General features: G+C 48.8%; 1 protein-coding gene across 4 annotated transcripts in view; it reads left to right on the top strand.

The window, feature by feature from the left end:
- The first annotated feature begins 243 nt into the window (after window positions 1–243).
- The window catches only part of JPH2 (junctophilin 2), a 67478-nt gene continuing 52854 nt past the window's right edge, over window positions 244–14867 (top strand). The window contains exons 1-2 of one of the 4 annotated variants that reach the window (XM_027624159.2): window positions 244–559; window positions 1970–2656. In XM_027624159.2, coding sequence (XP_027479960.1) covers window positions 2278–2656 — 379 coding nt within the window. In that variant the 5' untranslated portion in view covers window positions 244–559; window positions 1970–2277. Of the gene's footprint in view, window positions 560–1772; window positions 2657–13150; window positions 13366–14867 lie in introns of those variants that run through there. The other 3 variants (XM_027624161.2, XM_035729050.1, XM_027624160.2) reach the window with 3 other exon arrangements.

The raw sequence follows: 14867 nt of genomic DNA, 5'->3' as shown, positions 1-14867 counted from the left end.
GGCGGAAAAGCTCAGAAGGACACAGCCACCACCCCGCTTTAGGACGGGATTATGGTGATTCGCCCAGCATTTAACTACAAAGCTTATTGAACTTGGGCAATTCAAACTCCTCTAACTTCCGCTTGGAGATGTTGCTTTCCTCTCCTCTTGAGAGCAGAGCTGGAAAGAAACGTGTGATTCTCCAGAGACCTCGGTGAGAAGTGGCAAAAGCAGAGCTCTCTGGGGTCGGCAGCGAGGCAATCTTAGAAGTGAATTTGTGTAAGCAGTTCAGTCCATCCACCTGGCGGGATGGTGAGTCCAAACCTAGATGATGCAGTGTTTATCCGCTGCTGCTTGCTGCCTGTCCCCTTGGCGAACAGCCAGCGATAGTGAGCTCAGAGGCTGCGTGTTTCTGCCTGGGGGTGAAACGTGGACCCAGAAGCGGCTCTTTAACAGCGAAGGAACCAGGAAGGACTGGGAGTCCGCTGGATGAAGGGAGAGAACATTTCCGTCCATTTCTGAAACAAGAACAAATCTTCCGCGGCGACTTCAAGGAGCCTGAGTCATCGTGGGATTTGGAGTATGTCAGATTAAGTCTGAAGTCAGATAATAGTCCAATAGTTCTCAAGTGCCTTCTGCGCTTGCTTTTTTAGTGATTTCTATCCTTCCTCTCCTCCGTATCTCTCCATCTCCGCTCCCCACCCCCCACAACAGCTTCCGGTTCTTGATGGCTCCTACCTTTCCCAGAATTACTCCATGCTCCTGTTAACCCCGGGCTCAGTTGGGATTTCCAACCTTTAGTCCTGGCCACAGCTTCATGTCATAGAGATTTATTTGTCCCTTTCCCTGAAGTTTGGTGGGAACCTGAGTGCTGGGAATCCACCCAGGCCCTTCACTCCTGTCCCTGCCCCAAGAGCTTTCTGAAGTCTGGCCTCACAGACTCTGAAGACACCAGAGAAAAAGAAAACTCGGAAAGGGGATATTTAAAAAAAAAATCACAGTCCTCGAGTACTGCGGAGACAACCCCATTCTCGAGTATTGCGGAGACAACCTCATTTCAAGTAACCAGCAACCCTGTGTCTCAGAGATAAAGAAGGGCTCCTCGCCCCTCAGAGGAGAGAGCCAGGGAGCGTTCACTGCCTTCTGCAGGATCTTTCCAAGGTTTTCCCCGGGGGTGTGGAGAGGGACTGGGGGTTGTGCATAAGCGCTGGACTCGGTTTTCTCTATCTCCCAGACTCTGTTTCCAGAACCTCACTTCTCCTGAGTTCCCTCCTCTGCTTTCAAAGTGAAGCCATGCCCGTTCCTTTCTCTTTAGGTCACCAGATTCCTTCACGGGACTGGCAGTGTGTATAGCCCCAGGGCCTGTTAGGGCATGTGAGTGGTGGTGGGGCTGAGATTTGCCAACCTCTGCGCTCTGGGGGATTTTAAGTGTTCCAGGACTAGCTGTTCTGCTACTCCAATTTTCCCTCCCCTCCCCTCCCTGGCCCTTCTGCCCCTTCCCCTCCTGCAGACTCAGGGGACCCCGAAGGTGGAAGGGAGCTCCTACCCAGGGGGAAGAAAAGCCATCCAATTGCGCCAGCTGCCCACACTTGGTTCTCAGCTGCCCTTCCTCGCCCCTCCAGCTACTCCCTGGGTCTGAAGCACTAGCCCAGTTTGAAACACCCCTCCCGCTTTGAAGGAGGCTGGGCTAGCCAGGGGTTATTTTGGGAGCAGCTTCTGAGATCCAATGGCCTTGTTAGGGCAACACTGACCTTTCCGTCCCAGGAGGAGGGCAGGATCCAGAGGGGCGGGGCAGTGGCAGGGAGATCGACAGCCCCGCACACCCACTGGGTGGAGAAGGGGGCCAGCTGGCTTCAGGAATTCAGCCTCGGGCTGGGGGCTGTCACCAAGGAAGAATTTACCCTCTTCGAAACAGACTGGGGACCCCTCCACCCCACCCCTTTCACTGTGCTTCTTAAAGGGATCACACCGTTTTTTCCTTTGACTCCAGGGAAGCCAGACTTGGGACACTCTATGGAGACTTTGAATCTTTCCCTCCTGCTTCCTTCCCAACTGGCAGCCTTCCTCTGGCTGGTTGAGTGGGGGCCTCCCAGACATGGCACTGACCAGCCGACCCGGTGCTGACTTGGCTCCTGGGCTCATTCAGCCTCTGGTGGCATCTCGCTTTCTCCCTCCTGGGGCACAGTGGTGAGTCAGGGGCGCCAGCCCTGAGTGTGCTTGGAGCGTGTCGCTGGCACCCCCCATTGCCCTCTCTTCCCCAAGCTGGAGGACGGTGAGGCTGTCAGGGGCTACGATGAGATGAGTGGGGGCCGCTTTGACTTTGATGATGGTGGGGCATACTGTGGGGGCTGGGAGGGGGGAAAGGCCCATGGACATGGACTGTGCACGGGCCCCAAGGGCCAGGGCGAATACTCGGGCTCCTGGAACTTTGGCTTCGAAGTGGCGGGCGTCTACACCTGGCCCAGTGGGAACACCTTCGAGGGATACTGGAGCCAGGGCAAACGGCATGGGCTGGGCATAGAGACCAAGGGGCGCTGGCTCTACAAGGGCGAGTGGACGCACGGCTTCAAGGGACGCTACGGAACTCGGCAGAGTGGCAGCAGCGGGGCCAAGTATGAAGGCACTTGGAACAATGGCCTGCAGGACGGCTATGGTACCGAGACCTATGCAGATGGAGGTGAGCCCAGCCTGGGGCCGGCAGAGCTAGTAGGAGCCAGACCAGTGAGGAAGACTGGTGGAGGGTGGGAAGAGGGAGGGGCAAGGTGACAGAGAATCAGAAGAGCCAGGATGTTCTTTGCTGTGTGGCGTTGGGCAAGCTGCCTACCTCTCTCAGCATCCATTTCCTCGTTAGTAAAGGTGGGGCCAATAACAGGGCCATTGAGCAGAGTTTAGGACAAGACCTGCTGTAACACACTCAACGCACATTCAGTAAAACCTAACTACTACTGTTTGCATGCTAGGATGACAAACAGCCATGGAATATACCCTGGCTTGTGCTCTAGAACAGTTTGGTTCTAATCTCAACTTTGCCATGAAAATTATTTTCAAGCAATAGATCATGAAGTATTTATTCATTCACCCATCTATCCATCCACCCACCCACCCACCCACCCATCCATCCATCCATCCACCCATCTATCCATCCACCCACTCATCCATCCATCCATCCACCCACCCACCCATCCATCCATCCATCCATCCACCCACCCACCCACCCATCCATCCATCCATCCATCCACCCACCCACCCACCCACCCACCCATCCATCCATCCATCCATCCACCCACCCACCCACCCACCCACCCATCCATCCACCCACCCACCCACCCACCCATCCATCCATCCATCCATCCACCCACCCACCCACCATCCATCCACCCAGCTATCCATCCATCCATCCATTCACCCATCCATCCATCCACCCACCCACCCACCCACCCACCCACCCATCCATCCATCCATCCATTCACCCATCCATCCATCCACCCACTCATCCATCCACCCACCCACCCACCCACCCATCCATCCATCTACCCATCCATCCATCCACCCACCCACCCACCCACCCATCCATCCATCCATCCACCCATCTATCCATTCACCCACCCATCCACTCATCCATCCATCCATCCATTGTTTTCTTTAGAGCATATTTCTGTGGTACCTCCTATTTGCCAGGTATTATAAAAAGAGTTAGATTTAAAGAGGAATAAGATACAGCCCAAGGCTTCAAAGATAGACTCGTAGACAAACAATTATACACAAGTAGGTACAGAGTGCTGGGGCAGAGAAGTTAGATTTGAGGAGGTCAGGGACTGCTTTAGAACAGGTGACATCTGAGCTGGATCTTGTTGGGAAAATTGCTTTAGAGAGGGTGTGAGTGGGGAGAGAAACGAGTAAGAAGCTCAAAAGCATGAGCCTGCCCGGTGAGTTAAGGAGATGAAGAGGAATTTTCTGTGGCAAAACAGCTGTGGGAAGTGGCAGAGAAGATATCATCGCCTCATCCACTGAGCATGACTTTGCATATATCACTTAGTTGGGCCTCTGTTTCCTCATCCACAAAATGGGCTTTAGAATGTCAGGTGCTGCTCAAAATACAGTCACTAGACAGGCAGTATCAACATCATCTGTCCATCAGTTAAAAAAGCAAACTCAGGGGCCCCACCTAGAACTGAATCTGAATCAGAATCTCTAAGGGTAGGCCCAGGCATTTGTTTTAACAAGCTCCCCTGGAAAATTTTATATACATTAAAGTTTAAGTAGCATTGCTTTAAATCAGGCACTTGCAAACTATGGCTAGCCAGCCAAACTGGCCTGATGCCTGTTTTTGTACAGCTTATAAGCTGAAAGTGGTTTTACATTTTGAAATATTTGGAAAAAATCAAAAGTAGAACTCTACTTTGTGACATGTGGAAATTATATGGAAGTCCCTACATAATATCCTTTTGGCCCACAAAGCCTATAATATTTACTATTCAGCTATTTACAGGAACGTTGGCTGGCTCTGCTTTAAATGGTCATTCAGTTTCCTTCCAGCTCAGGATACTTTTCTGAAGTCTCCTTAACATGCCCCACTGGGAAGAGGAGCTGATGCAGATAACTCAAAAACTATAGCTGCTTTAAAGAAAATATTTTGGCGTCTGTCAGAAGGCATTCATAGTATATTTGCCACTCGTCTCCCCTCTTTAGGACAGAGGGCAGGAAGTGGGCAGTCTGGGAGTGGGTTTCTGGTGGAGCAGGAAGGAAGGAGCATGAACCAGCCCACGGTGGAAGTTATGCTCAAGCTGAGGCCTGTGGGCCTATCCAGAGGGGCCTCAGGTACAGCATGGGCTCCCTACTGGGCTGCCCCCTGGTGGGTGTCTGGCGAGGGCCCACCTCAAATGTGTCTGGATGTGGGTGAGGTTGCGTCCCCGGAGTTTCTGTGGGCACAGTGGTGGTGACACAGCACTGGCTGGAATCGGACAGCGCTGAGGACAAATTCTGGCTCCACACTTCCTAATTCGGTGACCTTCAGCCGTTTGCTGAACCTCTACAGTTCGGTGCACCTCAATTCCCTGGATGTTTATGCTGGACACTGTGCTGAGCACTGGGGACAAGTAGGGAGCAGGCCCCAGTTTCTCTGGCTAGAACATGGAGATGATCCTTGAGTGCTTTGGGGTGTCGGTTACCTATGCAAAGTGGTACACAGTAGGCCCAATGTTCCTTCCTTCCCTCTTTCCTCTCTCCAAACCAAGGTGTGTGTGTTGGGGGCCTGGGTGTGAGTCATAGAGACACACATTTCTGAGAAACCATGGACTGATTTCCCAATATGTCTTAAAGGGGGGAAACCTATTCATTCACTCATTCATTCATTCATGCAACCAATATTACGGAGCACCAACTACGTGTGGGGCACCATGCCACAGCAAGTTCCAGGAGCCAGGGCAGTGAGCAAGCAAAGGTCCGAAAAAATAGAGGAGAAGGAAGGGGATGACTTTTTGGATAGCGTGGTCTGGGGAGCCGGTGGGAGGCCTCCGGAGGGCGAAACACCTTCCAGGCGGGGAGGGAGTGGCACTTGCAAAGGCCCTGAGGCAGACCTGGACTTGGCATGCTTGAGGAACAGCAGAACCGCCAGCGTGGCAGGAATGGAGTGGATGGACGAAGGGAACAGGCAGGGGCTGACGGTGGAGCTGTGGGCGTGCGCCAGATCACGTAGGCTTTGCAGAGCCCTGGGTTTGACTCTGGGTGTGCGCGGGAGGTCTTCAGGCCAGGTTAACCAGAAGACTTGCTCCTCTGGTTTGTCAGAGGCCCAAACTCTTCTTCCAGATGAGACAGTCCCACATCCAGGGGCCCTGGAAACCTCACAGATCTCTCCCAAGCCACACACGAGGTGCAACTCTCCAAAATTAGATGTGGCCACTGCTTCGGAAAATCTCTTTAATCAACCTGTCATCAGTCCCCTGAGGGTTTGTTAAGGACCTGCCCTTTGCCCCATCCTGAGTAGTGCTGGAGAGAATGTAGACAAGTAAGATCCTGTGATTCGAAACGGCTGGGAGTCGGGCAGCCCTGGGTTATTACCTTCGCCTATCCTATTATTTCATATCATGGAGCCTTAGTTTCCTCACCAATAAAATGGACTTATGCTAATCTCTCCTAAGATTTCTCATGGGTAAAATGGGTACTCAATAAATGGCAGTTGCTATAATTACCATGAAGTCTCATGAATTCGCTCAATAAATATGTACTGAGTGATTATTATGAAGCCAGCAGTATAAGTGCTGGGAGGGAGGAATGTAGAAATGAACAGAATGGAAAGGGTCCCCACCTTCCATAGAATCTACAAGAAATCATACTATAGGGTGTCGGGTGCTACGCAGGAAAGTACTGGGGACTAAGGGAGGAAGAGACGGGCAACTCACCAGACTGAGGCAATCAGGGAGGCTTTTTGGAGTAAGTGGCAAGCTGGGCTCCGGAGTACGGGGTGAGGCAGGTGACAAGGGTGGAGGATGAGTGTTCCAGGTTGAGAGAACAGAGTGCACAAAAGCCAGGAAGTCTAGAACGTGCTGCCAGCCAGGAGATGAAGCTGAAACTTGCATCTTATCCCCAGTTTCAGGAAGTACTGATCAAAGGGACAGTAAGTGCCATTCCTCCGCTCTCCACCTTACCTTGCAGCCAAAGGAAACAGCGGTTTTCCAAACCCATTAACAGGTGGTAACCTCAATTTAGTGGGTCGTGACCTGCATTTTTAAAAAATGAAAGAACAAGAAGAGAAAAAGCAGAGTGTTTCACAGAGCGTCAGGGTATTGTTTGTTCAGCTGAAGATGCATGTACATACATAATGTGTGTGTGTGTAAAAACCTCTGTGTTTACACGCATCGTGTATTTCTTACATGATGTGTGTATAAATGTATTTCTTACTGCAGGTCATGGTCAAAAAAGTTTGAAAATCACTGTTCTAAAGTGACTTCAGGGAGCCACTGCCACTCCTACAGCCACAGCCTCTCCCTCTCCTCCACTCTCCAGCTCTCCCCTGGGAGGGGAAGGTGGTGAAGGCAAGGAGCTCCCACTCCCAAGCTCCTGAACCCTGCTGTAAGCCGCCTGGCACCCCTCCCCCGCCTATAGCCCCCTTCCTGCCCTGGCCATATATAGCCAAAGTAAAAATAGCTGCAGGCCTAAATCGCCAAAGCAAGCATACACCCAGGCCTTAAGTAGTAATGCTCCTTTGGCTGCCTAGCTGTTCCCACCCCAGAGACGCACAGATTCCAGAACTGGAAGGGCCACTGGTGATCTTTGCTTTCCGAGGTCCTTGACCTGGAGCCCCGGCCTTGGCCGCAGAGGCCCATCAGCGTGTAGGCAATATGGGTGCCTATGTGCATGGACTGTCTGTGTTTTTCCTCAGATAGCCATTGGATTCTCAAAGTAATCTGGTGCTAAGTTCCAGAAGCACTCAGCTAGTCAGTAATCCCTTCCCCAAAATGTGCAATGGTAAAACCAGGCCCAGGGGTGCCTGGGTGGCTCACTCGGTTAAGCGTCCGGGGCTCTTGATTTCAGCTCAGGTCATAATCTCAGGGGTTGTGAGATCGAGCCCTGCGTCAGGTTCCGTGTTGGGTGTGGAGCCTGCTTAAGATGCTCTCTCTGCCTCTCCCTCTGCCCACCCCTTGCTCTCTCTCTCTCAAAAGCAAAACAACAACAACAAAAAAAAAAACCCAGGCCCAAGGTAGACTTTTTTCGTAAAGCCAATAATAATAATAATAATAATAATAATAATAATAGATTTTTGGTGTGCTTACTATGTGCCAGGTGCTACTCTTGGCATGGAACATGTGTTATTTAAACCTTCACAACTGGAGTGCCTGGGTGGCTCAGTAGGTTAAGCGTCTTCCTTTGGCTCAAGTCATGATCCCAGGGTCCTGGAATGGAGCCCCATACTGTATTCTCTCTCACAGTCCTCTAACTAGTAAGAGGCAGAGATTGAATTTGATGGTAGTAAGTAATAATTAAAAAGTTCATAGTTTATGGGGCGCCTAGGTGGTTCAGTTGGTTAAGCATCAGACTCTTGGTTTCAGCTCAGGTCATGATGTCATGATTGTGGGATCCAGCTTCGTATTGGGCTCTGTGCTCAGTGCGGAGTCTGCTTCAAATTCTCTCTCCATCTCCCTCTCATTCACTCTGTCCCTCTCTCTCAAATAAATAAAAATCTTTAAAAAATAGTCCATAGTATAATTATTTTAATACGTGATAAACAGCTATACAAAATAAGACTGGCTACATGATTTGTGAGACCCAGTACAAAATGAAGATGCAGGACCCCCTCTTCAAAATTATGACGAATTTCAAGGTAATGACAGCAGAGCATTAAACCAAGTGCAAGGCCTTCTAAGCACAGAGCCCTGAGCAACGACAAAGGTGGATGCTGGTGAGGCGGGCCTTGACAGTGGTCACAACCGCATCTACCACTTTTTGTGTCTTTACTCTATACCTAAGAATCTTACATGCATTATATTATTCAGGCTTCTTAATAACTCTCATTGACTACACTAGTGGCATTCAAACCTTTGCAGTTGCAACCCGCTATAAATTAGATATTTCACATCGTAATTCTGTACATAAACACACAAAAACGTAAAACTGAAATAAATCATCACAAAATAATATTTCCCTTCCTAAATGCAGTACTTGCTATTTTTTCTCTTATTCTATCTTGTTGAGAGAATTAAATGCTGCCCTGATAGAGTAAAGCACTTACAACAGGGCTTGCCGTGTGGTTAGTGCTTTTATTATTATTACATGCTGAAAAGATGGTATTTTTATGTTTAACTATGACAATTGGGTAAAAAACCCAAGGTTCTGCTCTCTGGATCCAATTTTCTTTCTTTGCCCAAATGACTTAAGCTCATTTTAACCCAACTGACTGTGAACATGGGAGCAAAATGAATTTGCCAGGATAGGGGCCTGAGCAATACCTAGTGTCACATTATCTGGGCCTGGGATATGTGTTCCTTGAAGCAACTTCATTCATTCACTCACTCATTCATTCATTCATTCATTCATCCATCCATTCACTCATTCACTCATTCATTCTCCAAAGGAATATCTTTTCTATTGATCTGTTTGTCTACCTTTATGCCAGTATCACACTGCCTTTGTTATTAGAGCTTTATAGTAAATTTTAAAATCAGAGTAAATCCTCCAACTTCGCTTTTTTTAACTGGGTTCTTCTAGGTCATTTCCATTTCCATATACATTACAAAATCAGCTTATTGATTTCTACTAAAAAGCCCAATGGGAATTTGATTAATAATGCATTAGACCCATTTATCAATTTTGCAGAGAATGGACAACTTAATGGCAATGAGCCTTCCAATTCATGGACATGGTATATATCCCTATTTATTTAGGTCTTTAATTTCACTTAGCAATGTTTTGGAGTTTTCAGTGTTTTGCACATCTGTTTTGTTGAATAAAATTCATAAGGTTTTAAAATGATACTGTAAATGGAACTTTAAATTTCATTTTTCCAATTGTTCATTGCTAGGTTATAGAAATGCAATTATTTTTGTACATTGACTTTGAATCCTTTTACACTGCTAAATTAATTTCTTAGTTCTAGTGGGATTTCTTTGTTCTTTTTTGGATTTAAAAGGAACATTTTAATTTAAAATTTCTGGATTGCTATTAAAAACCAAGTGTAGAAGTCCTAAGAGAGTCTGACAGGGGCACTCACAGCTTACAGCAGCCAGATCTGGGTACGAATCCCAGCTGTGCCACTTCTTAATTCTATGAATGTGGGCACATACGTAACGTCTCTGAGCTCCCATTTCTTTTTCCATTAGAGATGTCAAAATCTTCAAAATATGGTTGAAACAATGAAATGAGATAATACATAAAAAGCATTTCACAGGGGCGCCTGGGTGGCTCAGTCGTTAAGCGTCTGCCTTAGGCTGAGGTTGTGATCCCAGGGTCCTGGGATCGAGCCCCACATCAGGCTCCCTGCTCCGCGGGAAGCCTGCTTCTCCCTCTCCCACTCCCCCTGCTTGTGTTCCCTCTCTTGCTGTGTCTCTGTCAAATAAATAAAATCTTTTTAAAAAATAAAAAAAATAAAGCATTTCACATACCGCCTGGCATCTAGAAAGTGCTGAAACTGTTCCCCTTTCTGCATTTCCTTCACAGTCTAGAGGGTGAGTTAATTCAGGATGGCCTGAACCACAGCTGTTTTGGGGAGACTGTTTCGGCACAGAAACTAGCTTTTGACTTTGGAGCAGTTAATAAGCTAAGACTTTGATTCAATTAGTTCTGCCTTGAGTCCTGCCAGTGTAGATGGAACTCATGCCAGGCACGATTCCATTTCGAATGTAGAATCAGCATAATTTAACCTCATCTTGAAAATCTCATGTCCCAGTTCACAGCCAGGGGGCCAGCATGACAGCCAGCTGAGTTGCTGTCATGGCAGCTTCTTGGCTTTATCTGGGACCCCAGGGGAGCAGAGCGGACCCTCAGCGAGACAGGGAAGTAGACACAATTAGTCTTTCTTCTCTGCAGCCTTACCTTCTGCGATGCGTGCGTCCAATTGGCCAAATCTCCGCACACATGCTCCTGTCCGAGACCAGGCCCTTGCGATTCATCAAGCTTGCTTGTTTCCAGACACTGCTAATTCTGTGTCCCCAGCAGCTGTTCCCTGGACCAGCCCTTGCTGCCACACCCTTGTGAGGAATGTTGAGTCTCATTTTCTGAGGGCCCTGGTTGAGGTTGGGGTGCAGGCTGAGCGGGACAGAGTTGCTTCCTGCCATAGAGCAGAGGGCTGTGCTTGTCATCTCCTATCCCTTCTGAAGCCAGAGCCACAGAGTAGGTGGACAGTTAGGTCTGGTCACAAGTGAAGCATCCAGGACCCCTACTTGTTCCTCTATAACTGAGACTTGACTGGCCCAGACCCACCGGGAAAATCCATAGAATGATCCAGGGGCTGTGGGAACTCTAGAACCCCTTCCCTCCAGACAAGTAGAGAGCACCTTGTGCCTGGAGGTATTCAAGCATATGCTGCCGAATGTCATGTGGACAGCATATAGTGGGGGTGACACACTGAGGCCTGAGGGCTGCACACAGCCTGCAGGAAATGTTCTGTTTGGTATATACAATGTTTTTATTACTTTCTTTTTTTTTAAGTTTTATTTATTTATTTTAGAGAGAGAGTGAGCGAACATGAGCAGGGGGAGGGGCAGAGGGAGAGGGAGAGAGAGAGAGAACCCTCATGCAGACTCCCCTGTTGAGCAGGGAGCCCAACATGGGGCTCAATCCCAGAACCCCGAGATCATGACCTGATGATCAGGTCAACCAACTGCACCACCCAGGCGTCCCTATGACTTTTATTTTTTAATTTATTTAATCTATTTTTAAAAGATTTATTTATTTATTTGAGAGAGAGAGAGTACAAGAGTGCAGGGTGGGAGGGGCAGAGGGAGAGGGAGAGAGTGTTTCAAGCAGATCCGCGCTGAGCGCAGAGCCTGATGTGGGACTTGATCTCACAACCCTGAGATCATGACCTGAGCCAAAACCAAGAGTGGGACACTCAACCGACTGAGCCTCCCAAGTGCCCCTATGACTTTTATTTTTAATTTGAATCCTTTATGGATACCATCTTAACAAAGTGATCAAATTTCACATCGTTGATGACAGGACAGCCTTAGAATATAGGCCCTTGATGGGAAAAGGGCACAACATCCACTATTCCTGCTGGGAAGGTATGGAGAGCAGGCTGTGTATGCAGAGCCTTGTAGGCCATCATAAGGCTCTAGCTTTTCCTCTGAGAAAAATGAGGCCTATAAGAGTGACATGATCTGACCTTGTTTAAAGGGATTCCTTTGGCTACTGTGTTGAGAGACTGGGGAAGAGGAGGTGGTACAGAAATGGTAGAAGCAGGGAAGCGATTTAGTGAGTTTATTGCAGTGTTACGGGTGAGAATACAGGCTTGGGCCACCACCTTGTAGCAGCGGAGGTGGAGAGAAGGAGGTAAATCCTGGATCTATGTTGAAGGTAGAGTCATTAGATTTTGCTGATAGACTGGACTGGGGGAGTGAAAAAAAGAGGAGTCAAGGCTTTGGCCTAAGCCCACGGAAGGATGACATTGCCCTGACCTGAGATGGGCCAAGTGTTCAAAGAGGGAAGGTCAGGAGCTTGGTGTTGGACATTATGGGTGAGAGATGCCTGTTGCACATGCCATGTGGGCATGAGGGCTGTGGGCAGGCCTGAGCATAGAAAGGAGGCCTGAATGACCCGTGTGGGGTCCTCTGAACCCAGACTCTCTCCCTTGATTTCTTTTACCTCTCCTACACCCATTTCTGATTCCCAAGGCCCTCAGGATTACTGAGCTGACTCAGAACCTGGTGAAGGGACTTCCACCCAGGCCACAGGTCCCCAGGACTGGCGGCACCCAGGTGATGTCACTTGTTTAATCCCGTTTCTTGTATGAGCTGTGGGGTATCATCTGGGGTAGCAGCCTCTGGATGTGGGGGTGGTGGAGCCCTGCAGGCTACGGGGACTTGTCATATACCCACTGTAACCTGACCCTGCTCCCAGGAGCTGGTCACAAACACTGCTAACTACTCCGCTCTGGGTTACTTCTCAGCGATCCTGGGAAATCAGGGACAGTGGAACTTTGATAGGTAGCAGCATTTGGGAGCCATGGGAAGGGACTATGGTGCCACCTCGCAGGCAAGCCAGAGAGCAAGGCATTAGGATTCAGTATCATGACTGATTAGCAATATCTGTTGTGGTCACAGGGTGGGTAAGAGATGGCCCATATGACAGATTACTTGTTTCCTTGAACTAGATGGTCTTGGAGGGCCACTCCAACCTGTGACCTTCTTGGGATTGAAATAGTCTCACTTACCCCGAGTTGAGGTTGTCTATGAATGTGTTACACATTTGCAGATATCGGGAGGGAACATGACAGTCTATGTTACATGTGGGGTCTGGCACCAGCTGCTACCATCTCATGAGAGCCCATCACTATATTTTCAGAAATTTTGCAAGCTAGCTGTTCAACTGTGGCCTGACTAGCCACTGTGGGTATATATACATGATGGAACTTGGCTAGCACTACAAATTAGGGTTGTTTATTTTTCCGAAGAGCTATTCTACTAGCATACCACTGAACATTGTGCTAATATGAAATGCTCATTTTTTCCTTCTCATCCAGATTGAAGTTAACCAACCATCCTGCTTTGCCTGGGAACTGTCCTGGTTTTAGTACTGAAAGTCCTATGTCTTGGGAAGCCTTTCAAGCTAAGGCAAACTGGGTCACCTTGCAATTCTTTGCCATGAAGTGAAGGGAGCCAACATTTGTTGAGAATCTGATATCTCTGCCAGAGAGCTCATGTAAACCCTCCAGCAACCCTGCAAAGTAAACTTGCACTGCTTACTTTACTGACCAGAGATAGACTCAAAGAGAACGTGCCCAAGGCCATGAACATGTGCACTCATCTGATAGTATCTGCTGAATGCCTTCTATGTGTCAGTCGTTGCATTGAGTGCTGGGGTTGCTATGGTGAGTATGGCAGTCTTGGTCCCTGCTCTCAGAAGCTTGTGTTCTAACAGCAGAGACAAGCATTGGACAGCTTGTTAATTACAAGTGGGGTAAGCAATTTGGAGGGAGAGTAGAAGAGTGTATGGGTGCAATGGGAACCTGATCTGGTCTGGTAATCATGGAAGGCTTCCTTGAGGAAGTAGTGTCGCCGCTAAGATCCGATGGATGAACAGGGGATAGCTGGGTAACAGGAGCTACACTGTGCCAGACAATAGGAGTGAGTACAAAGGCTTGGAGGTGGGCACAAGGACAGGCTGTTGTGTTCAAGGAAAAGGCAGGAGCACAGAGACTGAGGAAGAGTGGAGTCAGTGAGGCTGGAGGGTTGGCAGGGCCCAGATCATGAGGGCTTTGTGGGTCGCAGTGCAGAGTTTGATCTCCTTATGGTAGATACTGCCGGACACCCTCAGATACTGCTCCAGAGCAGGGTCCTCCTTCCCCCCAACCTGCTGGCAGGAGCACTGGTTGCTGATGGCTCATAGTGGGGCACTGTTGTCTGTCAAAAGGAGTTGCCTTGCTCTGTGGGCAACCTATAGCTAATGAGTGCTTGATACAGGAGTTCAAAGACCCAGCCTCCTTGGACAACTCTGAAGGGCCATAGCAGCTCCAGAGATCCCCATGGGATCAGTAGAAGACTTGGTTGCAACAGTTCAGCTTCTTCTGCTCTTGAATCCTGCTTCCTTATAGATGTTCATCCCAAGAGCATTCCCCCCAAATCATTCACATACAATCTTCGCTTGAGGACCCAAGACCATCCTCAAGGCACTCAGAAGCCACTGCAGGGTTTTAGGTGGGGTCACCTGGTCAGATCTATATCTTATTAAAGAGACGACTCTGGCAGAAGCAAAGGGTGGACTGAAGTATCAGGGGAGGTGAGAGATCAGGGAAGATGCTGTTGTAGTAAACTGGGGAGAATTGTGTAGCCCGGACCAGATGGATGAGTGGAGATAAAGAGAAGTGGGGGAAATTAAAGCAATATGCAGAGTCAGGCCTGTCTGTTTCCAAAGCCCAAACAATTTCCATTATTCTGCTGCCCCCAAAGACGTCTTAGGCCTGGCTTGCTTTCTCAGGGACACTGGGTCCATGGTCTTTATCAAGGTGGGTTAGAGCCAAGCTGGGGTGGGTCCCCTATACTCAGGAGCATCTATGTATCTATATATAGGTATCTGTGGCATATGGGCATGCCGTTCACCACCATGTGCATTGGTTTACCTGGTCCAGTTCTGGTGTACCTGGACAAGAGCCACTGACCCCTGGACTCTCTGGTGCTCAGTCCCCTACCTGCCATTCTCCATCTGAAACCCTGTCTGAAATCTGCTGATGACACTTCCAT

The sequence above is a fragment of the Zalophus californianus genome, chromosome 8 (genome assembly GCF_009762305.2).
Source record: "Zalophus californianus isolate mZalCal1 chromosome 8, mZalCal1.pri.v2, whole genome shotgun sequence".
NCBI classification, from domain to species: Eukaryota; Metazoa; Chordata; class Mammalia; order Carnivora; family Otariidae; genus Zalophus; species Zalophus californianus.
This window is presented reverse-complemented; position numbering and strand designations above follow the sequence as displayed.